The sequence below is a fragment of the Colius striatus genome, chromosome 21 (assembly GCF_028858725.1).
Source record: "Colius striatus isolate bColStr4 chromosome 21, bColStr4.1.hap1, whole genome shotgun sequence".
Taxonomy (NCBI): Eukaryota; Metazoa; Chordata; class Aves; order Coliiformes; family Coliidae; genus Colius; species Colius striatus.
This window is the reverse complement of record NC_084779.1, coordinates 89,041-102,874: the sequence shown is the minus strand read 5'-3', so window position 1 is coordinate 102,874 and position 13,834 is coordinate 89,041. Positions and strand designations below refer to the sequence as shown.

The following is a 13,834-nucleotide window of genomic DNA, read 5'->3' as shown; positions in this document are numbered from 1 at the left end:
TAGGTATAATGCATCAGCAGAGGCAAGGGGTTTGAGTGCCCAAGAATGCTCACAGGAGTTTCATGGTGGAGCTGTGTGATCCCAACACGGAGGGCGCGATGCTGACAAGAGATGGGAAATGCGCCATGGCAGCCACTAATGCGTAAGTGTGGCATCGATTGCACTGGCCCAAAAGTGAGTGAGAGGAACCGTGTGTGCGTGTGTGAGAGGCAGAGCAGCCAGGCTGGCCAGCATGTACTGGGGAGTCCTTCTCTTGGGAAGCTCCTTTTGCCTCTGGTTGATGTTTCAAAGGCTTCTGGCCAAATGTAACCGCTGGCTGTTGGCTGGAGATTTCCTCCCGCTCTGCCTTTGATCAGATCCCAGGTGTGAAACAGGCTGAAGTTGTGCTGTTGCTCTGATCTGCAGAGATACTGCTGTGTGCTGACAAGAGTGGCTGTGTGAAAAAGGGACGGGAGCCCTTGTGGGTTTCTGTCACAGGCCTCCTTCTGCAGCAGCTGTTTCTTCCTTTTCTAAAATGCAATTACTTGGAGACTGAACTTCTCATGAGCCTGCATTCTGCACTGACCCCCTGCCAGAGCAGAGGTGGGATTCATGCCGTGGATTTCTAGCTGTCAAGGAAGGATTTTACTGGTCTGAGAGGATGAGTTTTCCTTTCCCCATCTTTAATGTTTTCCTTTTTCTTTCCCCACTCTTCCTCCAGGGCAGCTTTTGCTTCAAAAAAGGATGAAAAACCTCCCTTCTTTCCACAGGAGCCCTCCTCCTCCTCCTCCTCCTCCTCCTCCTCCTCCTCCTCCTCCTCCTCCTCCTCCTCCTCAGCTGTTCTGATTCCCGAGGAGCTCTTATATCCCCTCTGTAAAGAGTTAATCAGGGACGCAGCTGTTATTCCCTGCTGTGGAAACAGTTACTGCGACTACTGTAAGTGTTACAGCCATGTTTGTTAACTCCAAACATCACATCTCACCTTGTGAAAGTTGAAAGAGGAGATGACAAAAGAACTTTCTTACCTGTTGTATTGAAAACTGAAGTACACTTGGAGTAGGAAAGGGCTCTTCTCATTCAAAAGAGAAAAGAGAGGGAGCGAGCTGTCTGTTGGCTTTTAATGTATCTACTTAGAGGATGTCTACAGGCAGAAGGAGTCTCAGGAGAGTGCAGAGTTGTGCAGGTGAATTCCAGGGTACATACTGATGGCATTTAGTCTGCTCACAGCCCTTTATTCCCACAAGACTGTTCAGCCAGCTCTGGTCTCTTGCTGTGCTCTGCCACAGACAGACAGTCAGGCATTTCATCCACATTCTTCTCCACAGGAGAGCAGGTTAAAACCTGCCGAGCTCAAACGTACTGGTGGCTTTGAGGATGAGCCTTGAGCTTGCTGACTTCTCACTCTACTAGAGAGTGGAAAGAAGGCAAGTCAAAACCTGAGGACACAGCCCACTGACATCTGCAAATGGTCCAGGAGGGACAGAGCAAAGCTGTGGAGTCATTGGCTGCAGACAAGGGAACGTTTGAGGCGATTGGACATTTCTAGCTTCACGCTCTCAGCTCAAGGCCAAACTCACCCCTTAATCAGAGACAGGCTTTTGGAATTGATTGGAACCCTAAACCTTTCCTCAGTTGGGCTCAAAGCTATTTTGGTGGTTCCAACTCTTCACAGGCATTAGAAGAGCACTGCTGGAGTCTGAGGAACATCAGTGCCCAACGTGTCATCAGACAAATGTTCCTGCCGGCTCTTTAGAGGCCAACAAGTTCCTGAGCAAAGTAGCACCGTGGCTTGGGTGGAAAGGGCTTGTGAGGAAAGTCTGTTTGCAAACAGCTGGAAGGGAAGGAAATGTTCATTTACATCTCCCCAAGCAAGGCTCAGTGGGGTGAGGCTCAACTGGCCATGATCTGTTGCCAGAGAAGCTGACAGCTCCTTGCAGGCAATCTGGCCCATTCAGGTCACACCTCTGTTTCCCAGCACTGCCTCCCTTTCCAGGTGACTGTTAACACTCAAGGTCTTTAAATGCAGCTGCTCTGAGTGACCAGTCATTCATATCAGTGTTTAGTGGGATGTGCCCATGTAGCTGTCTCTGGGTTGATTTTAGGATTGACAGCTATTACAGGGACACACATCCCTTCACTCTGTGGAGGCTTTTGTTCCTGACTCTCGAGTGCAGCCTCGGTGAGTAGGATGATCCTTTCAGGATCTGGCCCAGGCTGCCCAGGGAGAGTGTGGAGGCTCCTTCCCTGGAGCTCTTCAAGACCAGCCTGGACACGTTCCTGTGTGCCCTGATCTAGGTGGGAGCTGCTTCTGCAAGGGATTGGGCCGGATGGTCTCTAAAGGTCCCTTCCAACCCCCAGCATGCTGTGATTCTATGATCCTACCTCAGCAAGCTGGGTGGGTGTGTAGATCTGTGTGAGGGCAGGAAGCAGCTTCAGTGGGCCCTGGCCAGGCTGGAGCCATGGGCAGGGAGGTGGCCAGAGCACAGAGGGGTCCTGAGGGAGGAGATCTGGGCTCTCGCTCTGGTTCTGCTGGTGATGCACCTGAGGTGTGTTTTCTAGGCCAGGGCACGTGGTGCCAGCTCATGGGGGATTCTGCTAGAGAATCCCTGACACGCTGCAGAGGAGGTGGTCTGTTCACCTGGCTGCTTGTTTGGTCCTTTGGCAGAGCCACTTTGCACAGCTTCCCACGGGGCTGCTTTGTGCCGTGCAGCAATGGATTCTGTTGCCTCTCCTGTGCCACGGGGATTATGATTTCCTGACAGCAACGTGGCCAGGCAGTGTTAACACTCAGATTTTCTGAGAGTGGGAGGATTGCTGTTGCAGAGATGCTAACGTTATGCAGAGTAAGGACAAGCTACACAGTGCCCTGGCTTCAGCTGTGTCACGTGAAAAAGACAGCATTGGTTTCCTAGTTCAGCTTCCTAAGTGTCAGTCCTCAGGAAGGTGTCACGGACCTGGCCCTTGGAGAGAAAGGATGCACTGTACTGGAGGCTGTTCCACAGCAGGCTTTGGAGCTGCTCAAAGAAGAGGCAGGAAAGCTTTGCTGAGCAGTGGGAGCCCTTCCTTCATCTTTTGCCACAAAGGTAAACTGCTTTAACACAGCTCTCAAGGTTGGCATCACAGAGCTACGTTTGAATGCAGAGACATCGGCCTTAGACATAGCTGTACTTGTAATGCACTCACTGTCAAAGCCCCGTAGGAGTTTCAGGGCACTAAATAGCTAGATTTCTTGTCATGACTTTCAGAAGTGGTGCAAAACGCTGTAGCAGGGCTGATCAATTCTCATCCTCTTTCTTTTCCACAGCAAGAACACATTGACACCATTGGGAGGGAGCTGTGGATGCTGAGGGAAGCACGAGAGACTCTTCTGGAAGAGATGCAAGCAAACAGTAGCTTGGGGGAGAAGGCAGAGGCCATTGTGAAAGAAGACTGCAAGCCAAAAGGTTCCAGGAGTTGAAGAGGTTTGTCAGAGACTTTGCCATAATGATCAACCTCCTGCTGTTACCATCAGGTGATCTGGCCCAAGTGGCAAATGCCTTCAATAACCTGGGCAAAAACAGCTCTCGGGAAGAGCGGGTGAGAAAGGCCAATCCTGTGGTCAGTGCATTGAGTGGCGCTGTGTGGGGGATTTTGCTTGGCTTTGTTTCTCTCAGTTGCAGAGCTCAAGATGAGGGAGAGTGACTTGGACAAATCTTACATGGCCATTTTCTTCACATTTCTTAAATCTTCTCTCGTTGCCCTGTTTTGGCTTAGTCCTAAAACTACAAGTGACTGGGTGACACTTGCCCTGTGGTGTTCCTCGAGCTCTGGTTCATTCTGCTGCTGCTGCTCAGTGTGGACACAAGCTGCACGGCTGCCCAGGGGAGCAGTCCAGCCACGTCATGAGTTTGGGCTGGGCTGTGGGTTCCCCTGGGGAGTTGAGGAGAACAGCACTTGCTGTTTGTTCCCTGGCATAAGCTCAAGGAAAGAGTAAAATGGGTTTTATCTAATAATGCATGATTTCTGTGCCTTGAAGAGCTGCCTTGAATGCTGAGTTCAGCCAGGCTGTGTGTCTGCAGTGCCGTGAGCATGTGAGGCAGAAAGCGTTTCATCCATTTTCGTCTCTTTCCCCGTTCCATCACTTTTTTTCCTCAGTTCCCAAACACCCATGGAGTTTTCATTGCTCTTTCTGTGCCTGTTTCGTTCCCTTTACTACTGCTTGGTGTTTTCCTTACTTCCTTCATCACTGGGGATTGTTTTCTTCCCATTTCTTTTCTCTTTTCTCTCTATTTTCTCCTTCCCTTTCCCTTTCCCTTTCCTTTGCTTTTCCTTGCTTTGCTTTGCTTTGATTTACTTCTCTTCCATATTCTTTTTATTCTTTCATCCACTTGCTTTTCTTTGCTTTCCTCCCCCAAATTTTGCTTTGCTTTCCCAAGTATTGCTTTCCTTCCCCAATCTTTGCTTTGCTTCCCCAAGCTTTTGCTTCCCTCAACTTTGCTTCCCCAAGCTTTTGCTTCCCCAATGTTTTTCTTCCCCAAACTTTTGCTCCCCCAAACTTTGCTTTACTTTCCTAAACGTTTGCTTCCCCAAACTTTGCTTTTCTTTGCTTCCTGAAACTTTGCTTTGCTTTCCCAAACTTTGCTTTGATTTCCTTCCCTAAACTTTGCTTTGCTTCCTCAAACTTCTTCTTCCTCAAACTTTTACTTCCCCAAACTTTGTTACCACAAACTTTTGCTACCACAAACTTTTGCTTCTCCAAACTTCTGCTTTGCTTGCCCAAGCTTTGCTTTGCTTACCCAAACTTTGCTTCCCCAAACTTTTGCTTCCCTCAGTTTTGCTTCCCCAAACTCTGCTTTGCTTTACTTTGCTTGCTCAAGCTTTGCTTTGCTTTTCTTTCATCCACTTACTTTCCCTTTCCTTTGCTTCCCCAAACTGTGGCTTCCCCACATTTTGCTTCCCCAAACTTAGCTTCCCCAATCTTTTTCTTCTCCAAGCTTTTGCTTCCCCAAACTTTGTTTAACCAAACTTTGCTTCCCAAAAATCCCCAGGGTCAAACCACCACACACCTTGTTAGCGCCCAAGATGGGGCGAGATAACAGCAGTTTTACAGCACATGCATTGTCATTGTAGTAAGCTCCTGAGTGCAAAGCTCCTGTGCTGGTCTGGGAGCCTTGCTGTAATGCAGCTTATCTCTCCTTCCCAATGTTTGGGAACACGCTGCTACTAACCCTGGCTCTGAGGTGGGCTCTAACCTTGATAGCTTTGCTAAGCTGGCTGCATGACTTTGTGCAAAGGATGAAGGGGCCTGGGAACATGATGGCCCAAATAATAGCTGTGAGTCTCATTCTGTTGCTGATGGATTTACTGTGCTGTGGGAGCTGTCTTGTATTGTGTTCTTGCTACGTATTGTAACCTCTTGGCAATGGTGCATCACCCAGACAGGGCTGTACCAGAGCGGAGAGAATATCTTCTTGGCTGCAAAGCTCTGCAGAGAGCGGTGTGGGGCAGCACGGGGCAGCGGCGGGGGAAGGCTGGCGGGTGCCAGAGCCCGTGAAGGGGCGGCACGGGGACGGCAGCAGCGGGGCCTCAAGTGCTTTGTCCCCGGCTGCTGGGAAGAGCCCAGGGCCGCGCCGGAGGCCGCGCTCCGGCCCTCGCCGGCTTCAGGAGAGCTCCGGCAGGGACAGCTCCTGCCGCTGAGGGAGCGCAGCCGCCGGCGGGGCGGGAAGCGGCGGCTCGGGCTCGTTCGTCTGCGGCCGGAGAAGCCGAGCAGAAGCGTCCCGGGCCGCGTGTGCTGTCGGCGCGGGGCCGGGCACGGGCTGTGGCCGCCCCGAGCCTCGTGTCGGGGCAGAAAAGGCCGTTTGTGTGTGCGCGGGGCAGCGCCGGCCCCGTCCCGCGCCTGCGGCGTCTTTTGAACCGCGGCCGCGCGGCTCGGGCCGGGACCGGTGCGCGGCTGCGGGGGCTCGGCCGGGAGCGGGGGCCGCACTCGCCAGCCGGCTGCTCGGGCTGCTCGCTGCCCGCTGCCTTCTGCCTCACACACGCCGGCGCTGCGGCTTTCGAGCCGAGAGAAAACAGCCGCGGAGCCTCGGGGAGCCTCAGCCCGCTGCCTCTCGCCCGTGCAGCGGCTGCCCCGGGTCTCCTTCCCTTCCCTTCCCTTCCCTTCCCTTCCCTTCCCTTCCCTTCCCTTCCCTTCCCTTCCCTTCCCTTCCCTTCCCTTCCCTTCCCTTCCCTTCCCTTCCCTTCCCTTCCCTTCCCTTCCCTTCCCTTCCCTTCCCTTCCCTTCCCTTCCCGTGGGCTCGGGGAATGGAGGAGCAGCCAGCACGCCCAGACATGGCTCAAGGCAGCTCCAGCAGCGACTGGGAAGCCACTGAGGCAGGGAGGAGCTTCAGCTTGGAGGACTCAGACGACAATCTGACCAGTCTCCTGTGGCTGAAGGACTTTTCCTTGGCCAACACCAGCTTGGCCAAGTCCTCCTGCTGCCTGGGTGGCCCTGACCCCCCCAGCTCTCAGCGCTGCTCCACTTTGGCTGCCCCGTGCTCAGCCCTGGCTGCTGAGCCCGCCTGCGGGGCTCTGTCCCACTCCCCCTGCCAGCCCATCTCCTCCTCAGCCTCCAGAACGGTGCTGAGCCCTGAGCTCGCACAGGACACTGGCCACAGGAGCAACCCTTCTGTCAGGCCACCCTACACCTACGCCAGCCTCATCTGCATGGCCATGGAAGCCAGCCAGAAGCCCAGCATCTCCCTCTCTGACATCTACAAGTGGATCAGGGACAACTTCAGCTACTTCCGACACGCTGATCCCAGCTGGCAGGTAGGAGACTGGCAGAGCTCTTGCCTTTGAGCCCCTGTGCCCACAGGGCTGGGGAGGGCTTTGCAGAGCCCCAGCGTGCAGGGGAAGGGCCTGCGGGGATGCTGGGTGCTGCTGGGAGGAGAGCAGCACGGGCAGCTGCTGAGGAGGGGCTGGGATGGGCAGCAGCTTGGGGCTGAGGCTCTGTGGGCCGGGGCAGGGCAGGAGGGACCCGGGTGGCTCATCCTTCCCCTTGTGTCCCTGCCAGCCCAAAGCCAGAGCGTGCCAACCATCCTGGGGGCTGCTCCAGGCAGGGCTGGGCACGACCCTGCAACCCCCTGCCCAGGTGTGGCCACCTTGTCCTCAGGCAGGGGGGTGTGCAGCAGCTCCTGAAGCCCAGCACAGGGAAGGGAAGGGGAGGGGAGGGGAGGGGAGGGGAGGGGAGGGGAGGGAACGGAAGGGAAGGGAAGGGAAGGGAAGGGAAGGGAAGGGAAGGGAAGGGAAGGGAAGGGAAGGGAAGGGAAGGGAAGGGAAGGGAAGGGAAGGGAAGGGAAGGGAAGGGAAGGGAAGGGAAGGGAAGGGAAGGGAGAAGGGGACCTGCTGGTTCCTCTCCAGGCTCACCTGGTTCCTTACCATCCCCTGTGCTGGGGGCACCTACAGGAGGGATTCAGGACAGGAGCTGTGTGCCAGTGGGGTGGTTTCTCCTCCAGCTCACGGCTGGATCCTCACCGTGCTCGTCATCAACTGTGCCTAGTAACAAAGGCAGGAAGGTTTCCAGCCCTTCTCTGCAGAGGGCTGTTGCAGGCAGGAATGCTCAAGGTGTGAAGCAGCCAGGGAAGAACAGAGGCAGCCCGGGCTGCAGGGAGTTTGGGCTGAGGAGGGCAGATGGGGAGCAGAGACATCAGCTGCAGTGTGTGACCATTGTACAGTGCCGTTCAGCTGTGGCTGTGCACTGAGCACAGCCTGGACTGTTTGCAGGGATTTCTGTGCTCCTGCTCTTCGTTTCCACTTCTTTTTTTTCCTCTGTTGTTCAGTTTTTTTTCAAATGGGATTTTGTTTAATTTTACATATTTTGTTTTTTCCTTTCTTGCCTCCTTCTTTCTTTTCTCTCTTTCTCTTTCTTTCTCTTTCTCTTTCTCTTTCTCTTTCTCTTTCTCTTTCTCTTTCTCTTTCTCTTCCTCTTCCTCTTTCTCTTTCTTTTCCTTTAAAGTTCTTTCTCCCCTTCTTTCTTTATCTTTATCACTTCCTTTGTTTGTAATTATATTTTTTTATATTTTGTTTTTCCTCCCTTCCTTCCTTTCTTTCTTCTTACTTTTTCATTCTTTTTTCTTTCTTTCCTTCTTTCTTACTTTCTTCCTTTTTTCTTTCTTTCTTCCTTTCTTTCTTTCGTTCCTTCTTTCTTTCTTTTCTTCTTTCCTTTTCTTTCTTTCTTTCTTTCTTTCTCCCTTTCTTCTTTTTTCTTCTTCCTCTCTTTCTTCCTTTCTTCCTTTTGTTTTCTTTCTTTCTTCCTTTTTTCTTTCTTCATTTCTTTTATTTTTCTTTCTTCCTTTCTTCCTTTCTTTCTTTCTTTCTTTCTTTCTTTCTCTTTCCTTCTTTCTTTCTTTCCTTTTTTTTCTTTCTTTCTTTCTCTTTCCTTCTTTCTTTCTTTCTTTCCTTCTTTTTTTTCTTTCTTTCTTACATTTATTCTCTTTCTTTCTTTTTTCTACCTTTCTTTCTTTCTTTCTTTCTTTCTTTCTTTTTTCTTTCTTTCTTTCCTTCTTTCTTTCTTTCTTTCTTCCTTTCTCTCTTTCTTTCTTTTCTTTTTTCTTTCTTTCTTTTTCTTCCTTCCTTTCTTTCTTTCCTTGTCTTTCTTTCTTTCTTTCTTTGTTTCTTTCTTTCTTTCTCTCTTCCTTTCTTCTTTTCTTCCTTCCTTATTTTCTTTCTTTTTCTTCCTTCCTTTCTTTCTTTCTTTCTTTCTTCCTTCCTTCCTTTCTTTCTTTCTTTCTTTCTTTCTTTCTTTCTTTCTTCCTTCCTTCCTTCCTTCCTTCCTTCCTTTTCTTCTTTCCTTTTGTTTGTTTGTTTCTTTCTTTTTTTCTCCCTTTCTACCTCTCTTTCTTCCTTTCTTCCTTTATTTTCTTTCTTTCTTCCTTTCTTTCCTTCTTTCTTTTTTCTTTCTCCCTTTCTTTATTTCTTTCTGTCTTTTTTCTTTCTTTTGATCTTTCTTTCTTTCTTTTTTCTTTCTTTCTTTCTCTCTTCCTTTTTTCTTTTCTTTTTTCCTTCCTTTCTTTCTTTCTTTTTATTCTTTCCTTTCTTTCTTTCCTTGTCTTACATTCTTTCCCTTTCTTTCTTTCTTCCTTTCTTCCTTCCTTTCTTTCTTTCTTTCTTTCTTTCTCTCTTCCTTTCTTCTTTTCTTCCTTCCTTTTTTTCTTTCCTTTTTTCTTTCTTTCTTTTCCTTCTTTCTTTCTTTCTTTCTTTCTTTCTTTCTTTCTTTCTTTCTTGTGTGTGTGTTTTTCAACATTTTTGGGGTTTTTTTCCTTTTTTTCCTGTCTTCCTTTTTTTTTCTTTCCTCCTTCCTTCCTTCCTTCCTTCCCTCTTATTTTCCCTTTCCTTTCCTTTCCTTTCCTTTCCTTTCCTTTCCTTTCCTTTCCTTTCCTTTCCTTTCCCTTTCCTTTCCTTTCCTTTCCTTTCCTTTCCTTTTCCTTTCCTTTCCTTTCCTTTCTTTCCTTTCCTTTCCTTTCCTTTCCTTTCCTTTCCCTTTCCTTTCCCTATTTCACTTTCCTCTTTCTTCTTTTCCTTTCTTTTGTTTTTGGTTATGTTCCTAACCAAGCTCTGCACAAGACACACAAAAGCTTCTTCTGCCCATGGAGCCCAGGATGCCCTGACATTGCTGTCTCCTCTCTTTGCCCCCAGGCCACAATGTGCCTTTCCCCCAGCCCCACACAGCTCGGTGTTGCAGCACCAGCCCAACACTCACCATTGCTTTTGCTTTGCTGCTTCTCTTCTGGCTCTAGAGATCCATCCGGCGCAACCTCTCCTTGAACAAGAGCTTCATCAGGGTGCCCCAGGAGAAGGGGGAGCCAGGCAGAGGCGGCTTTTGGACGCTTCACCCCGAATATGCCCAGAGGCTCAAGAGTGGGACCTGCAAACAGAGCAGGATGCCCCCAGCACAGAGCCACATGGCCTGTCCTGCAACAGCCCCGCAAGGCACAGGGAGCCTGGCCACCACAGACACCTCCTCTGGCACCTACACTTCCATCCTCAGTGTCAACAGGGAGTTGCAGCAGCTGCTCAAAGACTTTGAAGAAGCCACCAGCAACGAGTCTCTGACTGCAGCGGATGGCAGATCCGGGCAGAAGCGCAAGAAGCCATCGCCTGCAGGAATGGCCAAGGTGTCTCGGCTTTGCAGCCCTGCCCTGCTGAGCCAGGAACAGCAGCCGGAGCTGGGGGCACTGAAAGCAGACTTGGACAGAAAAGACACCTTCAAAACCAACCCACGTGGAGACCCTGACAGGAAAACAAGGTTTGACACCACAGTGAACACAGACATTGCCTGCAAACGGCGGAGCATGCCCCCAGCACACAGCCACGCAGCCTGTCCTGCAACAGCCCCGCAAGGCACAGGGAGCCTCACCTGCACAGACACCTCCTCTGGCACATACACTTCCATCCTCGATGTCAACAGGGAGTTGCAGCAGCTGCTGAAGGAGTTTGAAGAAGCCACCAGCAACCAGACCCTGGCTGCAGCAGATGGCAAAGCAGGGCAGAGGCACAAGAAGCCATCACCCAAACCAATGGCCAAGGTGTCTCGGCTTTGCAGCCCTGTCCTGCTGAGCCAGGAGAAGCAGCTGGAGCTGGGGGCACTGGAAGACGATTTTGACTGTGAAGCCATCTGCAACACCAACTCATGTGGAGAACTTGACACTAAACTGAGCAGAGACATTGCCTGCAAACAGCGGAGGATGCCCCAAGCACAGAGCCACCTGGCCTGTCCTGCAACAGCCCCACAAGGCACAGGGAGCCTCACCTGCACAGACACCTCCTCTGGCACCTACACTTCCATCCTAACTGTCAACAGGGAGGTGCAGCAGCGGCTGAAGGAGTTTGAAGAAGCCACCAGCAACCAGACCCTGGCTGCAGCAGATGGCAAAGCAGGGCAGAAGCGCAAGAAGCCATCGCCTGCAGGAATGGCCAAGGTGGCTCGACTTTGCAGCCCTGCCCTGCTTAGCCCGGAGCAGCAGCTGGAGCTGGGGCCACTGCAAGGGGACTTGGACTGGGAAGCCTTCTTCTACACCAACCAACGTGGAGGCTTTGACACCAAAACCAGCTTCAACAGCAATGTGGACAGTGACTCTGACTCAGAAAGCAGCTTCATCACCATCTCGAACCGTGACTCTCCACTTCTGGAGCTCACAGAACCAAACAGCCCCGCAGAACACGAGCCAGAGCTGACGGCACACGGGCACCACATCCACCAGCTCCAGGATGGCCAGGAGCAGCAGCAGCTCCTCACTGAAGCCAGCGTGAACAACTTGGACTTTGATGAAACCTTCATGGCCACTTCTTTCCTGCAACAGGAGTTGGACAAAGAGACAAACGACTTTCTCTACTACTGAATCAACAGAGAGCATTTGCACAAAGACAAGGATGCCTCTGCCAGTAGCTGAGTGAGTGGAGCACTCTGACATCCCTCTTATCAAAGGCCTGTCACCGTGCAGAGGATGCTCCCCCATGCTGCTGGGACAAGATTTCCCCGAGACAGAGACATCCCTAAGGATTTCACAGCTCAATTGTAAGATTAGTCATGGGAAAGATGGAGGGAGAAAAAGCAGCACCACAGGGACTGTTTGACAGATCTTTAAAGGCCACGGGAGAAGTCCCTGTCGCTGTGATTTCACAGAGTTGGCTTTGGCCATAGGCCTGAAATAGTGGGTACCCTTCTCTCTTCTGCGCTGCTGCTTTGCCCTTCCTCCTTGCTTTCTGATGAGAACATGTACACAGCCAGAGCCATTCAGGAGTTGCTTAGCTACACCAAATCCAACGGTGCCTCTTTGCCAGCAGACATGAGTGGAGCAGTCTGAGATCTTTCTTATCAAAGGCCACTCACCATGCAAAGGATGCTCCCACATGCTGCTGAGACAAGATTCTCCAGAGACAGAGACATCCCCAGTGATCTCCCAGCTTAACTGTAAGATTATTCATGAAAAACCAGAGGGAGGCAAAACCAGCCCCACAGGGAGTGTTTGACAGGGGCATTTCTCCCGTGTGCTTTAAAGATCTTTCTCTATTTTCACATAGTTGTTTTTGACTATAGGACTCAAATAGTTGATACCCACTCTCTCTTCTTTCAAGGTCCCCTGAAATGCTCTGCTCTGCTCCTTTGACCTTCCTCCTTGTTTTGTTCAGAGTATCTACACAGCCACAGCCATTTCCTTAGCTACACCTTGAATGCAGATGATGACGGAGGGGTCCAGAAGTGTGAGCTTTGGTTCCTATGGCTCTTAAAGCAAAGATTTCTTTCAGGGGCCCTTGGAATGGAATGTATTTCTATTTACTTGTCTGTTGAGTTGATTTCACTTAATAGTTGAGGACCATTGAAGGAAAAGTGGAAAGGACATGTCCAGATGATACTGACCACCCACAGAGCTGTAGTCACCCTGTGGATGCAGCCCTGCAGGATCAAGCAGCTCCATCATCAGAACACACTGCCAGACAAGAGGCTGAAAATGAGCTGGGGAAGCACAGCATCTGGGTGATGACTCTGGCAGGAATGTCAGGAAGGGGAGGAGCTTACACAGACCAACACAAACTATTGTAGTGGTGCAGGCTGTATTCATTCAAAGATGTAGAGAAGCTGGGTAATGCACGTGCAGAGACGTACACAGGCAACACAGTACAACCAACAGACTTGAGTCAAAGCCACCCTTCCTTGGCTGGCTACCTCCTTATATGCTGCTTCTGCCCATGTGATCAGCCAGGGCCCAATTGATTACCTTGAAGCACCTGTGTGTGATAATTGGAGTAGCTTGCCAGCTGCATTAACTTGTCCCTGCCATCTTTATTCAAGCTGGCTGCTCCAAGCCACATTTGTGCCTACAGTTCCCCCCTTTTTCTTTTGTGAACCAGCCAGCCTTCAGCAGCACATTTCAAAATTAAAGGTACAAGAAGAAAACATCAATATTGTTACCCATGGCCATGAGTTTACAACAAAAGGTCAATAACAGCTCCACTGCTGAACAATACAACACAGAAATCCATCAACTCCAACAGAATGTGCTGTGTGTTGCTAGGAGGGACGCACACTGGCGACAAGGGATGAGTTCTCTGTGCTTCCACTGAGCTTTCTAGTCACTGAATGTACTTTCAGACTCTTGTTTCACTTCTTTAGCATGCTGATCTGTGAGCTGGAAATATCTCTTCATCTGTAGAAAACACACCATTTCTGCTTTCAAGTTTCCATTGGCCGTCCTGTGAAGTTCTCCAGGTCTTTGAATGTGATGCAGATTGCTGGAGGAATTTGCAGCAGGCACAGCTGACAGGTTTTCCATTTCAACAGGGTGATGGGTTGAGGATGGATCACTTGGTTCTTTCCTCAAGACTGTTTTCTCCATTGCTCTTACAGTCATTAAGGCCTTTTGGTTGATGTGCCTTGATCCACGTTGCTGGAATCCACCGGGGACCTTGCTCTGTAACGCCACAAGCGCAGCCTCTTCCCCACGGGAACAGATCTGCAGGCCCTTGCCACTCTCCAGTAGTGGGATTCTTACACCAAACTTTAGGTTTGTCAGCAAGCTCCAAATCCCGACTCATTTGGGCAAAGTGTGTTAATGCTGGTGCTTCATTCCGCTTTGCCACGGTTCTGAGATGATGCCCTGTAGAAAGGGCTTTCATGAGTCTGTCTTGAGGGCTCACCCCCTCTTCCCCCGTTTTCTGTTTCTCTGTCAGCCCCTTTAGAGCTTGGTGAGTACGTTCGATCGTGGCTTGACCAGTAGAGTTCCCTGGGATCCCAGTGGTGTGTCTGACACCCCATAAGTTCAGGAACTCACATGTTCTACTGGCTCTATATCCTCAGCCATTGTCAGTTTCTGTCTCGTGGAACACCAAGGACTGCAAAGCA

The 13,834-nt window shown here is 50.6% G+C and overlaps 1 protein-coding gene across 1 annotated transcript; it reads left to right on the top strand.

Moving 5' to 3' along the window:
• Positions 1-6,258: 6,258 nt before the first annotated feature.
• LOC133627477 (forkhead box protein J1-B-like) lies at positions 6,259-11,333 on the top strand. Its single transcript, XM_062013217.1, has 4 exons — positions 6,259-6,765; positions 9,732-9,852; positions 10,657-11,019; positions 11,080-11,333. Exons 1-4 carry the CDS (start codon positions 6,259-6,261, stop codon positions 11,331-11,333), a joined length of 1,245 nt encoding a protein of 414 aa, XP_061869201.1.
• Positions 11,334-13,834: the final 2,501 nt, after the last annotated feature.

Coding starts and splice junctions, on each gene's coding strand:
- LOC133627477 (XM_062013217.1), top strand. CDS start 6,259: ATGGAGGAGCAGCCAGCACGCCCAGACATGGCTCAAGGCAGCTCCAGC. Junction 6,766..9,731: donor ACGCTGATCCCAGCTGGCAG/GTAGGAGACTGG, acceptor TTCTGGCTCTAG/AGATCCATCCGGCGCAACCT. Junction 9,853..10,656: donor ATATGCCCAGAGGCTCAAGA/GTGGGACCTGCA, acceptor AACTGAGCAGAG/ACATTGCCTGCAAACAGCGG.